Below are 24,003 nucleotides of genomic sequence, written 5' to 3'. Positions count from 1 at the left end.
AGGGGGATCTTATGGAAACATATAAGATTATTAAGGGTTTGGACACACAAGAGGCAGGAAACATGTTCCCGATGTTGGGGGAGTCCAGAACCAGAGACCAGTTTAAGAATAAGGGGTAAGCCATTTAGAACGGAGATGAGGAAACACTTTTTTCTCACAGAGTTGTGAGTCTGTGGAATTCTCTGCCTCAGAGGGTGCTGGAGGCCGGTTCTCTGGATACTTTCAACAGAGAGCTAGATGGGGCTCTTAAAGATAGCGGTCAGGGGATATGGGGAGAAGGCAGGAATGGGGTACTGATTGGGGATGATCAGCCATGATCACATTGAATGGCGGTGCTGTCTCGAAGGGCCGAATGGCCTACTACTGCACCTATTGTCTATTGATCGCATAGTCTCCTGCAGTGTCCTAAAAAGTCGCCTAAGTGGGACAGGCCCTTAACTCCAGCATTTTGTGCCTATATTTAGTGCGATAAAGTCCAGTAAAGAGAATGACTCTTAACTTATTTTGCTTGTAGACTTGAACAAGTTTGTGGATAAATCTCTTGGTAACGTTTCTCTGTGTGTTTCAGCTGCGTTCCTGAAGGTGCCAGACATCAATGTTGCAATCTTTGGCACAAAGTTGGGGGCCGCCTGTCATGGAATTCCCCCTAGGTCGTGTTACGCGGCAGCGCCAACAACAGAGTGATTCAACCCTTTGCTTGGGAGTCTCCACGATCGGAAACACATACAAGAAGTGACCAATCCGTGAGAATCGGGGGCGGGAATTCGGGGAGGATTGAAACCTATAGGAACTGTGCGAGTTGCAGAGCTGGAGGGAGGAAGGGCGGTTCTGGTGGCGGACGTTGCGCGTTGTAGTCCCAAGCAGTCAGGCGGCGGCTGGAGCAGCCAGTAAAGAGGAGAGAACCAAACTACAACAGCCAAAGAGACACTTCGGTCGCCTGCATTTCCGGTAACCTGATGTCATTTTTGTCTTTTTGGAGTCTGTTGTAGGCAGAGAAACAACAGCAGTCCGGTGTGTACAAGTACAACAAGCACAGCCATCAGCAAGGTAGGCAGCAGCAGCACAATGTTACACCCTTGCTTGTAGCAATGTTACACCCTTGCTTGTTACAATGTAACAGATGCATCGTTGTGCTTTGGTAAGCAGGAAGAAAGCCCGTAGATGTTGCTAACTCCTTCCATAACCTAACCTGATACGTGTCACCCCTGGCGGTGAAGGGTGGCCAGATTGTATGTGATCAACCCACTCAGCGATCACGCTTAATTGATCACATTCAAATCCAATTACTTGATCTAAATCGTTCAAATAACGATCACTCCGTCAATTTCACTGACACGTGATATTGAGTGGGAGGTTTAAAGTTTCATTTTAGAGTGGGTTTGCGGGAGTCATCTATTTCAATCCAGGGTACATCCTTTCTTGTAACATTGTCAAACGAATATGGAGACGATAAGCGTTAATTTGGTAAAAGGTGCTCTTTGGTTTGTCCGAAACCTATTGGCCTCCCTCCCAGCACAGCGAGATGTCTGTCCGGGAATGTTGCTGACTGACCCATCCCACACTGCAGGAGTACACAGGAGGAACTCGTTGAAGCTTGGTGCAGCCAACACCAAGGATCTATGGGGGATGACCACAGTCTAGGGACCTGCTAATGGACATTGAGGGGCAGAGGCTGGTGGAGACACTCCTCAAACAAAGGAAGAGGTATCACCTCAGGGGCCCACATAGGTAGCAAGGGTGTTTTGTTTAAACACGGCTGTGTATGAAACTAATGAATGTACAGACACTGAGAATGTCTGAAGAATTTTTCTACATTTTTAAAATCCTGAATAAGGTTTAGTTTAGGGAAAATTATGGATTTAATCATGGATTTGGAATACTGTGAACTACAATGATTGATCTACAAGATGCGCGCATCAAAACATGCCACATGAGCTATGTAGCTAGCAATTGGTTTGAAAGTGTTAATTTCAGAAATACACATGTCAGGATTTTCGTCTTAGAAATGTGGTTTTTAGCATTCAGCAATGAGGTAATCTGATTGATCTTGCTGGAAATAACAATGTTTCCTCAATCTTTGTGTGTTCGTTCATTTTATACATCCTATCTGTTTTGAGTAATGCAGTATGAATGACGTAATCTCTATTTATGATTTGGTCATTTCAATATTGGAAATCTTATCATGGTTTATAAAAACAGTACTGATTAGGCACTGGATTCTTTATAGAAAATCAGCTTTTTGCATTTTAAGGATGTAGGTGCAGTATTTTATCAAAGTGAAGCCCAGAATTTTTATTTCCTTTGAATTTTTATGTTGTGTTGTTTGCCTTTTCTGCTTTCCTGGAGTAGTACTTAAAGCTATCTTTAAAATGATGTATTAATTGCTTAGCTGTAATGTATTTGTTCCTTTAGTCAAAATACTTAAGGACATTATGACATGACTCGAGACAGTGTTAGATATTGACCATTTAGCAGTAGAAGGATTTGGATCGCCGGGTAGAAGCCCGGGTCGGACGAAATGGCCGAAGGTGCCGCGGTTGGGCACCACGGAGGCCGTGAAGTGAGCTCGGCCGCTCGCCCACTCGGCACCAGCTTAAGATTTTTAAACCTTAATAACTTTTAAAATATACCATCGATCGGAACAAAACGTGTTGCACTTGAGCACATGATAATGACGAGTAAGGTGGCAAAAGATTGTAGCGCTATCAGGAACCATTTCCGCGCAAATAGAAAAACCATGCACACCGGAAGAGCACAAGATTTAGTTATGTATAGGGATAGAAGATAGAAAGATAGATAATGGGGGTAGGGAAATGGGCAGGAAAAATGGAAATGCTGGAACTCATCCAGTCAAACACCATCATTGGAAAAAGGAGACCAGTTCATGCTTCGGGTCAATGACTCTTCCTCAGACCTGGGAAAGAATGGAGGGTTGTAGGTTTGGAAAGCAGAACTGAGGGGAAGACTGGGGTGCAGACCAAAAGACTTGTATGGAATACTGGTTTTGGAAAGCCAAAAACAAATGTTGTCCGTGACTTTATGCAGGAATAATCCATTTTATCCCTCATTGCTTTTTCCTCTTCAATGTGTATTGAAAATAGCAAAATGTGTATGTTTGAAATGTGCAACACCTCGTCACTGCAAATCAGGAACTAGAGTGAAGGAACCCAGTGGGTTACACTGGTGATATTTTGGACACTGAAAAAGGTTCTATAAAGCTACAGCAGGATCCAAATCAACAGAAAAAATGGGCAGATGGAATGTAACTTGTGTGCAGTTGTGCATTTTGCAAGTTAAGCCAGGGCAGGACATGCACAATGATTAAAGATAGTCCGAGGGTCTACAATGAGATAGATAATAACTTGGCACTGCTCTCTTATTGTTGATAGAGTGGTTCAGTTGCCTGATAGCAGCTGGGAAGACACTGTCCTTGAATCTGGAGGTGTGCATTTTCACTCTAGGTCACGAGGTTCTCAATCTCAGAAGAACTACCGAACTACATATCACAGAAGCACTAAACGTTAATGAGACCTCACCTGCAATATAGTGTGCAGTGTCGGTTGCTGGACTCGAGCAAGGATGTGACCAAGCCAGAGAGTGTGCAGAAAAAGTTTGCAAGGATGTTGCAGGGATTGGAGGACTTGAGACAAGATAGGATCGGACTGATTTCCCTGGAGTGAAGAAGACTGAGGAGTGACGTTGTAGTGGTTTATAACATCCTAAGGGGCATACTGTAGATAATGTGAACTGCCGTAATCTTTTTCTACACTCAGTAGTGTTCACAGCTATCTATAAACAAAACTCCCATGCCACTCATGAGGTCCCCTGGGGTGAGATCCCTTCCCTTGTTTGAGAGCTGGCCCTGCCGGTCTCTGTTCCCCAATGTTCAGCAGCACAGGACACTAGACTGTGGTCCAACCCATAGAGCTTTCATGTTAGCTGCACAAAGCTTCAAGTCGTCCCACGGCACATACTCCTACAGTCTGAATGAACCGGTTGGTAACATTTCCTGGTGGACATCGTGCTGTAATGGGAGACCAGGTTCTGGGCAGACCAAAGAGTGTCTTTCACTAAGTTAGTGGTCTTCTAGCAGCACCTCATAAGATCATATGATAGGAGCAGAATTAGGCCACACGGCCCATCAAGTCTACTACGCCATTCAATCATGGCTGATATATCTCTCCCTGCTAACCCCATTTTCCTGCCATCTTCCCATAACCTCTGACACCCGATCTTGTCAAGAATCTATCTCTACCTTAAATATATCCATGGACTTGGCGTCCACAGCCTTCTGTGGCAAAGAATTCCACTAATTCACCATCCTTGATTCCTGTCTCCAAATGTCTCCCTGAGAAAAGCCCGTGACACAGAGCATCCTCTTTCAGGACACTGCTTGGGATGAACTGTGACATGGACCACAACATTTAAGAAATTTACATTTCAGAAAGGTAATGTATAGGATGGGTTTGGGCAGATGCAGTGGTAGATAAATGTGATTTATGGGGTAAGTCTAACACAGGCATGTGGGGTTCTCTGAGTGTAGATGGAACATGTTTGGATTCGGATTACGCAGTGGAGGGGCAGGTTTCTCTGGATGCTAGATAGGGCTCTTAAAATAGCGGAGTGTGGGCAAATTGTGCCGAAGTTCCACTGTGTCGCCATCTCCTGACACTCTTCAAACATCCACACTCTATGAAGATTGTGTCTGTCGTAAGAGTCTGGTACAGGAAGGATCCCCTCTCACCATCAGCCAAGTGAGGCCTTGGTGCATTGTTGGTGGGTTATGAAATTTAGCCAAAACAATCTTGGATGTCTGCTCAGGAACCACCCCATGGGATCCATCGAGTCCTTGACCTGCAGTGCTGCAGAATGTTCCGTGCTGACCAACCTGCCCTATTGCAATGAAAGCTTGGTCAAAGGTGTTGCCTATCTGAAACCAAACACCCATTTGCACAACCAGGATAATAGGTGTTTTTGCCACCAAAATGCGCTAATGTCCAATTATACTGACTGGCAAACATTGTGTGGCATCACCCTGCAGTCTCCTAGGCCCTCCTCAAACCTCCCCCCAGCACTCCGCAGAGACCTTCAATTCCCTCATCCAGATCATTAATATATATTGTAAATAGCTGGGGTCCCAGTACTGAACCCCACTCAGCACATAACACTTTTTGCCAGCCAGTTCTCTATCCACATCAATACTGAACCCCCAATGTCAATGTCCACAGATTATGTCCGCAGCCACACACAAGGATCTTGTGCACAGTGACCAGTGAGACCTGCTCCATGTAACTAGGAAAATGGAGAAGGAAGAGCCAATGGATGTAGTGTACCTGGACTTTCAGAAAGCATTTGATAAGGTCCCACATAGGAGATTAATGGGCAAAATTAGGGCACATTGTATTGGGGGGTAGAGTGCTGACATGGCTAGAGAAGTGGTTGGCAGACAGGAAACAAAGAGTAGGGATTAACAGGTCCCTTTCAGAATGGCAGGCAGTGACGAGTGGGGTACTGCAAGGCTCGGTGCTGGGACCGCAGCTATTTACAATATACATCAATTATTGGGATGAAGGGATTCAAAGTAAACATTAGCAAATTTGCAGATTACACAAAGCTGGTTGGCAGTGTGAATTCACGTGAGGACCTTTCTTTAAGGAACCATTGTTTCTGAATTAACAATGTCACTCTCCATCCTAATGAATGCTATGAGAATGCAGGGTGACTTGGACAGGTTAACTAACCCTTCCTCATTACTCAATGGGCCAGTCTAAAATGCATGCTCTCTCGCAGATTCACATGTTTTTAATGTAGATAAATGAAATCCTCTTCCTCAGCACCCCTGCCAATTTGATCTCACAGAGTGTCACCCATTATAAGTCTGTGGACACGCATTCTCTACCATCTCCAGAGGGCTACTGTGGTGGCCTGTACAGGTTTTCTCCCCTGGATGCTTTACCCAAGAGAGAGCTAGATAGGGTCTTCTTTCCATTGCATTAAAATCAGTACGCTACCCCACCTCCTTTTCCTCGGGTGATATGGGGATGTTCAGCTCCCAGCCTTGGTCAGGAACCATGTCTCCGTGATCCCAATATGATTGGGGTATCTGATCAGCCCACCTGATCCGAATGCATTGAAGACACAAAGCCTTGGCGTTGCACTCTTACCCTTATACGAAAAGGGCCCTTTTTGAATTTTTGCCCTACTCCTGCCACCTTTTCACCTTCTACCTTGGTTTGTTTCCATGCTATACAAATCTATGATTTTATGGCAATCAGCTTGTCCTCTGGCATTTATAACAATGAATGGCATACATTTGCTAAGCTACTTATTTATTACTAAGAAGTATTCATGGTTTAGCAACTTTAGCTTATTCCCTTCTGAAGGAAAAACAGCACTTTATTCTTTAGATCTATTTTGGTGCAAGGAAACAAACCCGTTCTAGCCTATCCACTACCCTTCAATAAGGCGAAATGTAATTTTACCTAAGTGAGTGTAGTAATTTCCTGTGAGAATAAACCTGAGGTGTGGCAAGTGCTCTCAGAATTGCTGGAGACTATGAGTGTTTATTGTCAAGGGTACTGCATCTGAACCAGAACAATGAAGTTCCTACCTGCCCCAGCTTTACTGGCTTATTCAATGCAACAACATCAATAAATATGCAATAAATGATCCGTTTTTCGGATGCAGTGCAATATTGGGATGTGCTTTCAAATATTCTATAAAATTCAGCTTGGATAGTATCCTGAATGAGAAGGCTGAACTTGCTGTAATGCAATGGCTAAGGTTCAAGAGTGTCTGGTTAGCATCCCACAAAAGGGGTTGGACAGGCTAGATGCGGGAAGATTGTTCCCGATGTTGGGGAAGTCCAGGACAAGGGGTCACAGCTTAAGGATAAAGGGGAAATCCTTTAAAACCGAGATGAGAAGAACTTTTTTCACACAGAGAGTGGTGAATCTCTGGAACTCTCTGCCACAGAGGGTAGTTGAGGCCAGTTCATTGGCTATATTTAAGAGGGAGTTAGATGTGGCCCTTGTGGCTAAGGGGATCAGGGGGTATGGAGAGAAGGCAGGTACGGGATACTGAGTTGGATGATCAGCCATGATCATATTGAATGGCGGTGCAGGCTCGAAGGGCCGAATGGCCTACTCCTGCACCTATTTTCTATGTTTCTATGTTCTATGTTTCTAAAAACTTTTCACTGTACCTCGGTACACATGACAATAAACTAAACTCAAACTCACCCCAGCACTTCATGTCAGTTTAATCTTTTTAAAAAACATTTTTCTTCCCCTGCAGATGTCTCATGACCTTGATGAAAACGAGCTGCTGGAGTTGTTGTTTCAGCAGCAGCCTGGTTTGCTTCCAAGTGAGGAGCTCAATGATGGGATTGAGTTATTGAAGGATTGGGGTCTGTGTGAGCATGATGTAAGTACCAAATTCCTTTTACTCCCCATCTCCCTCTAAACTGTTGTCATTTAATATTTGACTGAATGCTTGTGTGCAAAACGATTATTGAGTTTATGCAAAGGTGCACTCTCAACTTCACACACCATCCCACACAAACCTAATAATATAATCAAAGCTTCTTTGATCCTCTAAATCTGCAGGAGGATAAATTCAGTTTCTTACAATCTTTTATAAAAAAAAAAAAAAAAAAAAAAAAAAAAAGAACATAGCCCCTTTCCATGCTGGTTCCTTGGATGAGGTGGGAATGTTGCTGGTAGTTCATTGACAATACTTCTCACCTCACATTTCACTAGGGTAGCTTATAACCCAATGTTGACCCAATGAATGTTGAATTTACTAATTTATAAAGAAATGCTAACTCACCTTTTTGCATATTCTTTCTCCTTTTGGTTTGTTTAATGGGCAGCGCACTTGCGTAACCGGTACATCTGCCACCTCACAGCACCAGAGAATCAAATTCAATCCAGAACTCGGATGCTATCTACATGGAGTTTGTACATTCTCCCTGTAACCACGTTGGATTCCTCCGGCTGCTTTGGTTTCCTCCTACATCCCTAAGATACATGGGGTTGTAGGTTAATTAACCTCTAGAAATTGTCCCCAGTCTGTAGGGAGTGAATGAGAAAGTAGGATAAGATTGTACTAGTGTGAATGGGTGATCGATCATTGGCATGGGCCCAGTAGGCCAAAGGGCCTGTTTCCATGCTGTATTCCGTCATTAATTCAATTAGGTAATATGTAGGGAAACAGCTCCTTTCTCCTCTTCTTCCCTCTGGCCTGTTAGTACTTGCCTAAATTCAATCAAATGATACTCTGGTGAAAGCTTCCACTTTCTGACATCATCTCCTGTATGTGCAGATGCTGAATGACCACAACACAGTGGATTTCTTCAACTCCATCATTAGTTCTCTTGAAGATGAGACTGCGATCCCAATGTCCTTGTCTCCACCAGGCAGTGACAGTGGAATATCTGAAGATAACAATATCCATGAGGATAGCCCATCAGGCAGTGACGTCGCACTCTCTGAAAGTTTGTCCTTTTTTGAAGTTGTAAATTCTGATCACAACTACTCACTTACCCAGAACTCACAGCGTGATGTCAATTGTTTGTACAGTGTAAAAACGGAGACGCCTTCAATGGAAAGGGACATCGCAATTGTTTTAGGTTAGTACCCGCAGTGTTTCCTATGTCGTAGATATTCACCTGTATATTTCTAAGCCATTGGCTTCTACTTTTGGATCTTTTGTGATATACTTTAGTATTGTGAATGGTTAAATAGACAATCTATTTTAGTAATGATATCCACAAACAAATCATTTAAAAATATGGCCATGACTGAGTTGTGCTATATTTGTAATTTCCTTCCTGATGTCTCCTCTTTAATATATGATCCCCACCCAATGTTGAGGAGGATCTTGTGGCAATAGGAACTTGATAGGATGGTCTTCTAAAAAATTTAATTGGGCATGTATTTGTGTGTATATATGCGCAAAAGCTCTTTGCCCGTATCAGTTTACTGGGCTTTTTAAATATGCAACAATCATACTTTAAAAATATTTTGATTCTTCATAGTTAAGAGAGATTATTTTTAAAACTTTTTTTAAAAAGACTGGGAGCCTGAATTTTTGACTGAAAATCCTCAAGTTGTTTGTGTGGAGAAAAGTGCTGACCTTGTAGCCCTCACCATTGAAGACCTCCAACAACAGAGTAAAACCAATCAAGTAAGTGTTTATCCATCGTATTAATCCACATAAAATAGAGAAATAATTTATTGTATCTGTAGCGAGGTTTTATGTTAGGAATATTGTAATTTAAGGAACCTTGCAGAAATAAGGTGCTTTTGTTTCTTATCCCTGTTTCGATGCTTCCCCCTAATCTTACACAGCACATGATCCAGCTCATAAAGCTCTCCTGAAATTAGTTCAAGGCAGCTTTATACAACTGTGGGGTAGTGTTGAAACACCCTGTGATTGCCAGCCCATTGTTTGCAATGGGAATTGGATAGTAGCATAACTTTAAGTTGTTGCATTGGAAATCCTGGACTGGTGCAAGAGCAGGAATATCAAATCTCATCATGCCCTTGGGGAATTTAAAATCAGTTAATTAAATAGATTTTGGAATGAAAAATAATGATGACCATGAAACGATTAGATTGCTGTAAAAATATATCAATGTCCTTTGGCAAGGCAACCTGTTGCCCTGGCATGGTCTGGTTTATATATGACCTCAGATAGCCTTGATGTGATTGACTTTTACCTGCCCTCGGGCGTTAAATACTGACCTTGCAAGCCAACCCTGTATTATTTGAAGGAGTGAAGAGGTATTTTAATGTTGCTTGCTCTGAATGAGTAAGTCTTCACTTCCATCATCCCCACCCAGATGAGATGCAGATATCCATCGTCATGTATTGTCAATACAGAATTAGAATTAGAATTTCCTTTATTGTCATTTAGACCTTATGGTCTGAACGAAATTTCGTGCCTGCAGTCATACATACAATCATACAATAATAAACAACAATAAACACAAATTAACATCCACCACAGTGAGTCCTCCAAGCACCTCCTCACTGTGGTGGTGGCAAAAATCTTAGGGCTGCAGTCTCTTCCCTCTTCTCCCTCTGCGCTGAGGCGATATCTCACCGGGCGATGGTACAAACAGACCCGCGGCTCACCGAACCCCGCAAACGGGCCGGCTCAAACACCACGGCCCGGGGTGATCGAAGCTGCCGCCCTCCAGTCCAGCGGACGCAGCCGCTGGCCCGCAGCTGAACCCCGGTCTCAGGTCACCGCCGCCAGAACGCCGTCCCAGCCACCAGAGCACCGTTCCAGCCCCTAGCCGGTTCGCCCTCACGTGAGTGCCGTTCCTCCCTCGAGCTGGGCCACCCCGACGGGAGCACCGTACCTCCCTCGAGCCGGGCCGCCCCGACGGGAGCACCACAGCCCCTCACGGGAGAGTCTCAGCCCCGCGCCAGGCCACCCTCACAGGAGCGTCACGGCCCCTCACGGGAGCGCCGTTCCAGCTCCGAGCCGGACCGCCCTCATGGGAGCGAGCACAGGGCAAGTCCTGTCAGGCTGCCTCCGGAGTCTCGAGGTCGCCAGCTCCGCCATTAGGCCTCAGCGCAGACGGAGGCAGAGAAGGGGGATACGACAAAAAAGTCGCATTCCCCCGAAGGGAGAGGCAGCAAACCCCGTTTCAAACCGCCCCCCCCCCCCCCCCCCCCACATAAACACAACCCAAAAAACAAAAACTTAAATAGACAAAACGAAAAAAACAACACAGAAAAGTAAAAACAAACAGACTGCAGGCGAGCCGCTGCTGCCAGGGCAGCGCCGCCACTTCCGGACTGTGTGTTGTATCAGCAGTACACAAAAACAGAAGGCATTCTTCTCATTTTAAATACATGCATCTTTAGAGTAAAATACACTGCTTTGCCAGTGCATCCCAGGCTACCTGCTTTCACACTAAGGCCGTCTCACTGTCCTGCCTTAGTGGGAAAAGGAACATAAAATAGTCATGTGGCTTTGCCATTCACTTGAGTGGTATCTCAGCCTTTTGGTTTTCTAACATATATTTACAAGCCTTTGCAGTTTGTACTAGCTTGTACCGCAGTCCTCCATGTCATCCCTCACCCTCTGTTTATTAGAAATGGTGATGTGTTGTATTTGTATTTTAAGTTGTGCTTTTGTTCATCAAAATGGCTTGATCAGTGCCGGACAGATATGTGATTTCTTCTTCTTATTTTTTTTTTTTATCCCCCAGCTTTGCTTTGATGAACTGATTCTGACTGATGAAGAAAAAAGGCTTCTATCCAAAGACGGAGTGCAGCTGCCAACTTGTCTTCCCCTGACAAAGGTCACTGAGTCATAGAGTGATACAGTGTGGAATCAGGCCCTTCGGCCATTCTTGCTCACATCGGGCAACATGTCCTAGCTACACTAGTCCCACCTGCCAGCATTTGGTCCATATCCCTCCAAACCTGTCCTATCCATGTACCTCTCTAACTGTTTCTTAAATGTTGGGATAGTCCCAGCCTCAACTAACTTCTCAGGCAGCTTGTTCCATACACCCACCACCTAGCAGTAGCACCTAGCAAAGTCCAGCACTTTGGTATATTCTAATAATAGAGAATGTGGAATAAAAATCTCTTTTGCATTGGTATATTCATACCATAAAGTTCTGCTATTATAATTCCTTGGAACAGGAGCAAACCCTTGGCTGATGATGTACATGCCACCTCTGATCTTATTTAAACTGCACATCCACCTACATATGGTCAATATCCCTCAATTCCATGCCAATTCATGTGTCCATCTAAATGGCTATTACATTTTGCTATTGTATTTGCTTCTTCCACTTCTCCAGGCAACATATTCCAGGCACCTACCACTCTCTGTGTCTAAAAGAAGAACATGCCGTATAAATGTTCTAGTAAACTTTCCCCCTCTCACCTTAAACCTGTTCCTTCTTGTTTTTGACATTTCCATCCTGTGAAAATACCTACCTACCTTGTCTTTGCCTCTTATTTTATATACTCTTATCAGGTTATCCCTCAACCTGCAGTGCTTCAGAAAAAAACAATCCAAGTATGTCCAACCACTCTTTTAGCGTTCTGACCCTATCCAGAAGAACTTTTATTCAGCTATAATGTGACTTCCCAATTTTATACTCTGCAACCTGACCGATGAAAACCAGCATATTTTTTAGCCGCCCTATCAATATGTGTACATGCTACAAAGGGTCCTGCCGTTAACTATCTACTTTCCTCCTACATTTGACCTGCCAGAGTGCAACACCACTTATTTGTCCCGATTAATCTCCATCTACCGTTTCTTAACATATTTGAATCAGCAAATCTTATACACTTCCATCTTTTATGAAATGAATCATTGATATGATGTCTAAACCTCTGAGTGCCATTCATACTGCTTGAAGCGTTACAATTTAATTCTGCTTTGATGACATCTCTATAGCCTACATTTAATACAGTCGATAAATTATGTGTTTGTTTTTATTATTCCCAAACCACTTAATATTTGAGAAGGGGTAAATATGAAACCAAAATGGACCAATTTTCAACTTCCAAGGAAGATTGGAATACTGGGAGAGATTGTGTTTTGCGGCAGCAGTGTTTTGGGACAGTGGAGTTTAATGCAGATCGGTGAAGATAAGTTACATTTTGGGAAGTCAAACCAAGGCAGGATCTTCACAATAAATGTGAGGGCCCTGGGGAGTATTCTAGAGCAGAGGGAACTAATAGGGCAGGTACATAGTTCCATTAAAGTGACATCACAGATAGATAAGATGGTCTAGAAGGCTTTTGGTACATTGAACTTCATCAGTCGGGGAATTGAATATAGAAGTTGGGATAGACACAATATGCTGGAGTAACTCAACGAGACAGGCAACATCTCTCAATAGAAGGAATGGTTGATGTTTTGGGTTCTTCAGACCTAGAGAAACGCAGCAGGAGAGGCATCACCTCTGGATCGAAGGAATGGATGATGTTTCAGGTCGAGAATTTTCTTCAGACCTGGAGTAACTCAGCGGGACAGGCAGTATCTCTGGATAGGAATGGGTAATGTTTTGGGTGGAGACCTTTCTTCAGACCGGCATCTGCAGTGTCTTCCTACACATAGAAATTGGGATGTTATGTTATCGTTTTACAGCACATTGGTGCTGGCATCAGGTATTTGGAGTATTGTGTTCAGTTTTGGCCAGCCTGCTATAGAATGTTCTTAAATTAGGAAGAGTGCAGAAATGTTTATGAGGATGGTGCCAGGACCTGAAGGCCTGAGCTATAGGTAGAGGTTGAGCAGGCTAGGACTTTATTCCTTGGAGCGCAGGAAGATGAATGGTGACCTTATAAAGGCGTACAAGATCATGTGGGGAATAGATAATTAAATGCACAGAGCGTGTTAAAGGGGAAATGATTAATAGGAACCTTAGTGGCAATTTTTTCACACAGAAGTCAGTGGATATATGGAAGAATCTGCCAGAGGAGGTTGTTGAGGCAGATACTAAAGCAACATTAATAATAATTTAGACAGGTACATGGACAGGAACATTTAGAGGGATATGGCAGTGTTTATACAATGGGTTCTAGACTACGCAGGTGGTGGTGTTCCTCCAGTTTCATGTGTACTCCTTTTAGGCTGAACGTTTTGTTTCTTTGTATGTCCTTGGGATGGGAATGTTCCTCCCAATGTCAGCACTTATAGCCCATTTCTAATTGCCTGAATGGACGAGGCATATAAAAACCAAACCGGGTAAAAGATGGCAGATTTCCTTCACTAAAAGACATTAATAAACCAAATTAGTTTTTCACAACAGTAAGCTGGTTTTATGGTTATTATGATTAACACTTGCTTTTTTAAATTCCATTTCCATTGAATGATTTAGCAGCCAAGTTGAAGTTCATACTCCCTTCCCCAGGATGTCCAGATACAAGTACAGTAACTTAAATATTATTCCATTGGACTATTTTTGCCAAATAACATCAGTCAAAATTCCAAGGAACTCCCTCTATTTTGGCAATTCACTTCCTGTCTTCAGCTATTTCAAGTAACAGATAATTCCAACATTTTCTCATCTTACCGTAATTATTAGGTGAAACAAGCATGTAAATTTGCTGTCTCTTTTCTAAAACTTGCATTAAATTCTCATTGTAGTCAGAAGAACGAGCATTGAAAAGAATCAGAAGGAAGATTCGGAACAAACAGTCTGCTCAAGAAAGTCGCAAGAAGAAGAGGAATTACATTGATGGACTGGAGAGTAGGTAAGGTCACAGGTCACTTTCCCAAATATTTTGTTTTTATACGACCATTTTTTTAAGTAAATCTTGGGCTACAATCTTACCTTTTTGCCTTGCCCATTTTAAACATCTATAAATTTATCCAAATAAAGTTTCATACCTACGTACAATTGACTATTACTATGATTTGCTACAACAAAATCCAGAACTTGGGTTGTGGAACATTCTGGAACATTTGCTTGTGTTCCGTGTTGCATAACTCCTGCACTTCATTCCCCATGTTGTTATAATATGTTACAAAAGTAAATACTGTAGTTAAAATATTTGCCATTTCTTGGGAAATTATTTATATTTAGTTATTCTTTTTCCTGGAACAGATTTCCTGTTTCTGATTGCAAGCTTGCATTGCAAATATCTTATCAGCTGTGGATTTTCTAACACTACTGTTGTGTTTTGTGTTGCAGGGTTGTAGCATGCACTGTCCAAAACCAAGAATTGCAGAGGAAGGTGCAACATCTTGAGAGTCAAAATATGTATGTATATCCCTTTAATAAAATGTAATGCATTGATGTACTTGTAGATACCATCTATTTGTTGGTAGACACAAAATGCTGGAGTCAGGCAGCATCTCTGGAGAGAAGGAATGGGTGACGTTTCAGGTCGAGACCCGTCTCCATCTATTTGTTTGTTTTAAATTCACGTTGAAATTCTGAATCCTAACAATAGGTGACCAGCAAAATATAAATGATCCACATCATTTGTCTCCACTACTCGATGAGAAGTTTTGATATATTAAAAAAAAGAACGTAACAATAATTGGTAATGAATGTTTCATGTGAAATTAGAGTTGCCGAAATTTTAAAGAATTTCTAATGAGGTTGTACACTTTCTGAAATCACTTCTATGGAACATTTTTGCTCCCACGTCTATTTTTATTTTGTTTCTCTGGAGATGGCACTCACAGTGGACCTACTGAGTAGCATATTGACTGCAGAAAAACTGTTAATTGCAGCTTTAATATAACCCATACTGAGTTACGAAGCATTAATCAACAACTAGTGGCAACAAGATAATGCAGATGCTGGTTTATAATAAAAGACAAAAAAGGTTGGAATAACTCAGCGGGTCAGGCAGCGTTTCTGGTGGACATGGATAGGTGAGTTTAGTTTAGTTTGGAGATACAGCGAGGAAACAGGCTCTTCGGCCTACTGGGTCTGCTCAGACCAGTGGTCCCGGCACATTAACACTATCCTACACCACCCACTAGGGACAATTTTTACATTTACATTTACCAAGCCAATTAACGTACAAACCTGGACGTCTTTGGAGTGTGGGAGGAAACCGAAGATCTCGGTGAAAACCCACGCAGGTCACGGGGAGAACGTACAAATTCCTTGTAAACAGCACCCGTAGTCAGGGCCAAACCCGGGTCTTCGGCGCTGCTATCGCTGTAAGGCAGCAACTCTACCGCTGCGCCACTGCGTTGTGACCTGGCTACAGAATAAGTGGTTTCCAAGTTCCTATGTTATCACTCTCACTCAGGTCACTGAATTTATGCAAGGAGATAGTTTGTTTATTGAATTAAACCATTTTAAAATCCAAAAATAAACAATTATCTAAATTTGAACATCATGCACAAACATGTATACTAACTTGTCTCGTGGAATATTTCACAGTATTGTTGGTTTGTGTCTACTTTCCTACGAATATTCAAGCTATTTAGAAAATAAGATGATGGATCCAAATACATTTCCAAATGATCAAAAATACAGCTTAATCATGAGTTAATGGAATTTTAAGTCTGATGTATTATCTCTACATTCAGTTTCTTGAGGTACATTGTGCAGTAAATGATGTCAAAGTTAATTTTCAGTTTATGTAATCATAGGTCTCTAATTGAACAACTGAGGAAGCTGCAAGCATTGGTCAAACAAACCACTACCAAAACTGCTAACATCAGTACCTGCATAATGGTAAGAATCAATAGTTAGACTATGCATGGAGCATGGTTAGGCTGGGATTAATCAGTACTTTGTTGTGTAAGATTTTAACTGTATTCTCAGATAAGAGTAAGTGCATATTATATTTTTTTTATACGTGGTATGATATTGCATCAAGATTTATCCAAAGTCTTTGCACAATTAATTATTCTAGAAACTTAATTACGACAATTCCTACAGTTTCCTCCAAATAACGGTCAGGAAACTGTTTTAATTGTAGAGGGAGAACCACTGAACTGCACAATCGTAGAACTCGCTACTCTTTAGGTAGACCTGTGAATTTTTACAGGACAGTAATGGCGTAAGGGCAGCACTGTGATGCCGCGGTAGTGTTGCTGCCGTGCAGCGCCGAAGCCCCGGGTTTGATCTTGACTATTGATTCTGTCTGTAAGGAGTTTGTACGTTCTCCCCGTGACCGCATGTGTTTTCTCCGAGACCGTTGGTTTCCTCCCACACGCCAAAGACGTACAGACATGTAGGTTAGTTGGCTTGGTGTATGTGTAAATTGTCCCTAGTGGTGTGGGATAGTGGTAATGTGCGAGGATCGCTGGTCGGTGCGGACACAGTGGGCCGTAGGGCCTGTTTCCTCTCTGTATTTCTAAACTACAAAAAAAAAAGTAATAGGTGCACATAACTGGGTCCCAGAGGAAGTGGCTGAAAGCCGATACAAGACCAATGTTTAATAGGCAATTAGACAGATACATGAACAAGCAGAGAACAGAGAGGTGTGGACCACGAGCAAACTAGTGGTATTAGTTCTATTGGCATCATGGTTGGGGTGGACCTAGTGTAGTAGTTCTTCAGTTCTGCATTATAGTATTGCATCAGAATATGAACTTGACCCGCAGCCTTCATTTACTAAATCGGCCATGAATGTCACTGATTTTGTTTCCTGTTTGTGTAATATGATCTCATCCAGTCATTTTCTGGAGTGTGGTGAAGAGTATGAATGTAACATGATGTTACAATAGGAAATCCATTATAATGATCTCATCCCATAACATTCCAATGATCCTGTGTACAGGGGTTCATTAAAGATGAGATCATACATCACTGTGTGGCTGCCCTCACATTCGCTTTACTTATGGATACCTCTGACATGAAGTATAGAGTTGCAGTCGCACATTGTAGAAACAGGCCCTTCGGCCCAACTTGCCCACACCGACTGACATGTCCCATCTACACCAGTCCCACCTTCCTGCATTTGGCCCATACCCCGCTAAACCTGTCCTATTCGTGTACTGAAGCTGTCATCTATAATGTCATCTATTCGAAGATGAAACAGCTGACACCTGAAACTGTGACATTACACTTGAGCTGGTTCGGTGTTCCAGAGAAGAAAATTGAAGTGGAAAATAATTCTGTAATAATTATTTTATTAATTTTTCTTGGTTTGGTTAAAACTCTCCCTTGTCCTCTGCAAAATTGGGGAAAACATTCAATGGACTTGGGGGTTGTTTCAATTCCAGCCCCTCCACCTCTTGTGCAAAGTGGCTGCGGCTACAGTAGAGGCACAACATGGTGGCTCAGAATCACCTTCTCAAGAATAATTTGGGATGGGCAATTAGCAATGGTTCCACCAGTGAACCCAGATCCTAAATATGAAGATATTTAGTTTAGTTTAGAGATACAGCGCGGAAACAGGCCCTTCGGCCCCCAGAGTCCACACCGCCTAGCAATCCTCACACATTGACACAATGCCTACACACACTAGGGACAATCTACACTTATACCAAGTATACAAACCCAAGCCAATTAACTACAAACCTGGACGTCTTTGGAGTGGGGGAGGAAACTGAAGATCATGGAGAAAAGTTATTCGGTCACAGGGAGAACGTACAAGCTGCTTGTAGACAGTACCCGTAGTTGGGATCGAACCCGGGTTTCCAGTGCTGCAAACGCTGTAAGGCAGCAACTCCAAGGCAGCAAGTCTTTTTAAAAGACTGAGTATATTTTTATGTGTAGGAAGGAACTGCAGATGCTGGTTTAAACTGCAGATAGACACAAAAAGCTGGAGCAACTCAGTGGGTCAGGCAGCATCTTTGGAGAAAAGGGATAGGTGATGTTTCTGGTCAAGACCCTTATTTAGACTCTTCAGTCTGAAGAAGGGTCTCAACGTGAAATGTCACCTATTCCTTTTCTCCAGAGATGCTGTCTGATCCGCTGAGTTACTCCAGCTTTTTGCGTATATTTTATGTTGTCCTTCCTCCATTACTTGTATTTCGGTTTGTGGAGTGGGAGTGTGGAACAAATTGAATGAGGAATTAAAGCAATGTACAAACATGAATCATTTTTAAATGATATATTAAAAAAGTAATTTTCAAGGGGTACCGGGATGGAGGGGATGGTTGACAAGTGGGGGTTAATGTTTGTCTATTGCTTTACAATTGTTTACTTGTGTTTGGTTACTTCATATATGAAGTTTGTATGTGTATAATAGTTATATGTATATATATGTCTGTAGGTATTATGGGAAATTGCCTGGGATAGTATTATTATTATTAATTAATTGATTTTTAAATATGGTAGAAGTGTTGGGGAAAAGGGGTGAGATTTAATAAGTTATTCTTCTCACTCCTTTTCGAGCTTGTACAGACACAGAGTTGGACATTGGAAATTTGCTTTTTGTTCTTTTCATTGCTTGTAAATATTGATTGTAATGTCCAATTGTTTGATAATTTCGATTTTGTTACTATTAATGTCTTTAATGTCTTTACTTGTTCGGAATAAATAAAATAAATAAATAAATAATAAAATATTGCCATATTTAGATTGCTCATGGATGGGTATTATTGTGTCAATGTACAGCTGTTCATTTTATCTAAGTTGGTTATAAGTGAATGAGACATGCAATCAACTTAATTACGTCTTTTTCTTCTAGGTCTTTCTACTGTCATTTACACTTATAATTTTCCCAAGTATCAACCCATTTGGTGGAAAACTAAAATCCCAGGAAGAGTCATATAGTGGTGAGAAAAAATGTCTTCATGTTTGGTTGCAAAGCACGACTGAATACTGGTAAAGGTTCCATGGCATTTTCTAAAATAAAAGGGCAAAATCAGAGACGTGTGGTATCCATGATTCACAAATGCCTAGTACGCATGCATGTAGGGCAAGTATTTAAGAAAATCAAATTGCTGCTCTGCCTGGATACTAAGCAGCATAGCTTCTTTGTACACTTAAAGGAGCCGGTACACATGATTAGTAAACGTAAGGGTCACGTGGCCAGAAAAGGGAAATCGGATATTGAACTTTTTGGAGGTGCTAGTACGCCATACTGGCACGTACTGTCACAAAGTAACCCCTGCTGGGTAGGAATGTGGAGTTTAGTTATAGTTAGATCGAGAAAGCGACGAGAGGCCTATTGGCCTATTCATATTTTGAATCGCGTGTTTGCATTAAATTGACTTAAAATTCTTCCATTTTAATAGGTCAGAGAATGTTTACCAGACTAATAGTAAACTTAGGTGGGTGGTCTTATGAGGAATGTTTGACAGGTTATAGTTGTAACCTGTTGAACTGTAGTGTGTGAGGGCATTTAATTGAAACGTGTAATATTTTGACCTTGATAATTGCCCATTTTTTCCTTTCGGGGATTTGTGAGCCTTTGTAACTTTTTTACGCAAAGGCTGGTGAAAGTGGAGACTTTATTTATTTTTATCACAGAAGTAAGAAGATGGGTGACACTTTGCAGTGGATAGATGAGAAGACAGGGTTGAAGTTACAATCAGATCAGCCATGATCTTATTAAATGGCAGAGCACATTTTGGGGCCCAAATGGCCTGCTCCAGTTCTTAATGTCTTTTGAAATTTTGAAATTGACTTTGATTTTGTCCTCTTATGCAGTTAACACAATGGTCATTTATTTAATGCATTGCTGCTTAACTTCTTCAAGGTATATCATTCTTGCTTTTTAAATTAGGGAATTCTAAACAGACCTTCTAAACAGCATTATTTAAGAATCGGTAATAAAGTTATACCATGTAAAACTGGAAATACTTGTATTCTGCAAGTGCTGAGTAGCATGGAATGTTGCAGTGCATGTTGGTTAACTCGTACCTTTGGCTATGAACAGCAACACCACCATCCATTTTAGATACGATAGAACTTTATTTATCCCAGGAGGGAAATTGATCTGCCAACGGTCATAACACACAAAATACATGAAACATGAAATTAAAGTGACGAGTAGAAAAGATTGGGGATGTGCAAAGATTGGTGAAGGGGGGGATGGGAGTCAGTCTACCCCACGACAGAAGGGGGAGGAGTTGTACAATTAGATAGCCACACCTATGCAAACTGATCATTGTACACTGGTTAGAAAATCCGTAACCAGTACACAAAGTAATTTTGTTGCTACTTTCTTAGTGTAATAAACCATACATTTAGGGTAGCTCTTGATCAAAGATGAAAGAGAAGGAGGATATTTTAAATGCTGTGATCTCAGGAAACCCATTTTAGAATGACACCAACTAAATCAATGCCACTATCAGGACATGCTTGGCTCTGATTTAGTAAATAAGTCATACTACAGAATTGTGTTGACAAGAGATTGAATTGTAAATACTTGAGAAGGAATGGATATGTGCAGCTCTGATCACATTGTGCAGAGAAGGCATATTCTCTTTCGGAAATGAGTAATGAGCTATGGATAATTTAAAGGTAAAGTGGACTTGTTTTACTTGGAGGGGGGGGAGGGGGGATCAGTGATATCCAAATTTGACGTTTTCAGAATTATGAAAGAAATTGACACAATTGATGCAGACTAGTTGCTTCCTCTGGAAAAGGGTTCAAATACCAGGAAACATAATGTTTAACTATTAACAATCTAGCAATAAGATGAACAACTGCTGGTTTAGCATTGTAAATTGGGAAATATTATTCTAGTTTTCATTAGCCTGATATAACCTATCAATTAACTTATCGAGCTCTGAGGATAAGTTTGCAGGTTTATATTAACCTCTGTCAACGAACTGGCGAGAATTACTTTGCTTTTCTCAATGCTAATCAACCCCTGTAAGGTGCTGAGTGCTAGACTTTCAGCACGAGTTAATAAATTGGCCTTAGATGATGTCCTGTTGTCTAAGATAAGCCAATTATTCAAAGTTGCTCCTTGGCAATCGTCCAAACCTCTACCCCATTGTAGACATTGGACTTTGCCTATGGAACAGATGTGCAACAAAGCTGAGAATTATATTCTGCATCCTCTATCCCCCCCATTGCTTTATCTAGTGTACTTGTGTTTGATTTGATTGTATTTATATATGGTATAACTGATGTGATTGGATAACATGCAAAACAAAGCTTTTCATTGTACATTGGTACGTGGCAATAATAAAGATAAACCTAAAACTACACATTCAGTTTCAGGAATAATGATGCCCGTTTCTTTTCCCTTTGATAGTAGTTTCCAGGAGTTTACTTGAGAGCAAGTCATCCCACCCACGCTTGGTGCCAAGCGCCCATAATCGAGATGCTGATCAGGAGAATCGTGGATTAGATCAGGAGGCTCCTGAATTGTTAATGTCAACGAGTCTGAACGGCACACCCGAGGCTTCAGAGTTGGGAAAGGCAGAATCCACTTCAACTTTAAATAGCAACTCCTCTTCAGATGTGGGTGGAGTAGTAAAACCGGATGTCCAGGGCGAAGTAAGCCTAGCTCCCCAAAGCAAAGAGGACGACTATAGCATTTCATCGTCACCAGTGAATAAGCCAAACTGGACAGAGCACACTGCAACAGTGATAATAAAAACACATCCAAGGTCCGATGAAATGTAACTGATATACAGGAAGTTTCCTGCCTATGAATCATGAATTGAACATCACATGTTTTTTTGATATTGCAGAGCTATGCAACCACATATACTTTCCATTGCTTGGGTACTGTATAGGTTTGTAGTTTGAGGTTTTATTTTCTTTCGTTGGTAAAAGAGGTCTGGTGTTACATGTGGAAGTGGATTGATGTAAAGTATTCATATTTTTTACAATTTCATAACTGGTATATTCAAATTATTTTGCATTGGGAAACAAAAAATCATATTGGAAGCTCCAATAATTCAACACTCCAGAATCAGCGTGGATTTAAAAGTTTGTCTAATTTTTGCTGAGCACTGTTCAAATGTAACGACTTCTCTATATAATACTCCCTGGAATTTTCCCCTTCGTGTTCTTCTGAAAATTTTTATTTTCCAATCCCAATACAGTTAGTGGATTGTTTGAAGGGTCTGATTGCCTTTTTTGTGTACAACTCTGTGATGCATGTCCCAATACTTCTGTACCACGTCTCCTCCTAACTCATTCTGGGACTGAGACCCACTGATGTATTTGTAGCAAATTGTTACAGCTGGGAATTTAGACTTGTTTGAAACTTATTCACATAATATAATTTGTTTTCTTTCATCCTTCATATTTGGGCCTTTTTTGTTATTTCTCTTCCCTGTTTGACTTGGATCCTGAGAAATCAAGAAGGTGTGAGTCCAGAAATGGCTTTCTCCCTTTCATTGAGAGGTTTTTCACATTGCTTTCATGTGCTCTGATGACTGATGGTCTATTTTTTTGGGGCATCTGAAATTATTTCTCTTTGTAGCACAGTTTGTTTTCTAATGATAGTTCCAACCTGTATTGAAAAGCAAAGGCACATTTATACTAACTAGTGAATAGGTGGTTAATTGATTAGGGAAGTAATAACAAGAGTAATACATTCTTCTCCTCAATGCTGTTCTACCATTCATACAACTTATTTCTGATCCATATTGGGACTCCATTTACCTGTCTTGGTACCATAGTTTATCATAGATACTTAAATTTCTGCCACTGTTTTCAGATTTGCAATTGACATTGCTTCAAGGGCCTTTTAGGGTAGATTTCTACTTCCTTAAGTGTGAACACTCCGTCTCCTGCCAGCTGTTGTAATTGTTGTCTTAACAGAAAGGGGAGTTGCTTGTAATTTTAAAGTATTTTAGTAGTCTCATTGCGATGGTAGAGTTTACATGGGCCATCAAATTACAGCTTCTTATTTTGGATGCACTTTAAAGTTTCAGTTGCCTACAGCTGAAGATCTTGCTTGACATTCTCCGCTAATGAATAATGGAAGAATAACACAGCTGGCAGTCTTCAATACTTCAATGTATCTTCAATACTTCAAAATGTCCATATTCTTATTCAGGCCATTCTTATTATTTTCCTTCCTAAAACTGGGAACCAAGTCAATGAATAATAAGGTGGAGATCGACAGACTCTTGATTAGTAAGGATGTCGGGGGTTGTGGGGAAAAGGCAGGAGAATGGGGTTGAGAGGGGAAGATAGATCGACCATGATTGAATGGCAGAGTAGAATTGACGAGCCGAATTGCCTAATTCGGCTCCTCGAACTTATGAACCATGTGTCTCAGCACTGACACATCTCCAATCCTCATTTTTCCCCACTGCACAAAAAGCTGCTCATCAGACAGCTTTGTAACTGAATATTATCAACTCTTTTTTTTTTTTTCCCCCTTCATTAACTTTTAATATAGCAAGATTAGCAAAATAATTTTTCAAGTTGCAGAGTTATCAGGTGGTTAGTTGCACAGAGTGTAGGACAAAACTATTGTGGGATGTATTTAGATTTGGAAGAGATCGGGATTTTGTATCTGATAATACCCATATTTGTAGAAGCATCAAACCCCCCCCCCCCCCCCCCCCCCCCCCCCCCCCCCCCCCCACAGGACAGAAATGGTTTGGGAGGGCTATACCTTCATTGGTTGGAAGAGTTGAGTATGTGCAGATATAAAGGAAATATTC

General features: G+C 41.5%; 1 protein-coding gene across 2 annotated transcripts; it reads left to right on the top strand.

Moving 5' to 3' along the window:
* The first annotated feature begins 839 nt into the window (after positions 1-839).
* Positions 840-23,905, top strand: creb3l3l (cAMP responsive element binding protein 3-like 3 like). Of its 2 annotated transcripts, none has more exons than XM_055632867.1 (10): positions 840-948; positions 7,297-7,425; positions 8,326-8,632; positions 9,077-9,189; positions 11,231-11,323; positions 14,140-14,246; positions 14,687-14,755; positions 16,111-16,195; positions 19,104-19,191; positions 21,627-23,905. In XM_055632867.1, exons 2-10 carry the CDS (start codon positions 7,297-7,299, stop codon positions 21,998-22,000), a joined length of 1,365 nt encoding a protein of 454 aa, XP_055488842.1. In that variant the 5' UTR covers positions 840-948; the 3' UTR covers positions 22,001-23,905. The 2 variants fall into 2 exon arrangements, with proteins under 2 accessions (XP_055488842.1, XP_055488834.1); XM_055632859.1 differs by having other exon boundaries at positions 901-1,047.
* The last annotated feature ends 98 nt before the right edge of the window (positions 23,906-24,003 follow it).

The sequence above is a fragment of the Leucoraja erinacea genome, chromosome 1, assembly GCF_028641065.1.
Source record: "Leucoraja erinacea ecotype New England chromosome 1, Leri_hhj_1, whole genome shotgun sequence".
Taxonomy (NCBI): domain Eukaryota; kingdom Metazoa; phylum Chordata; class Chondrichthyes; order Rajiformes; family Rajidae; genus Leucoraja; species Leucoraja erinaceus.
The sequence above is the reverse complement of the archived record's forward strand: the minus strand, read 5'-3'. Positions and strand labels throughout refer to the sequence as shown.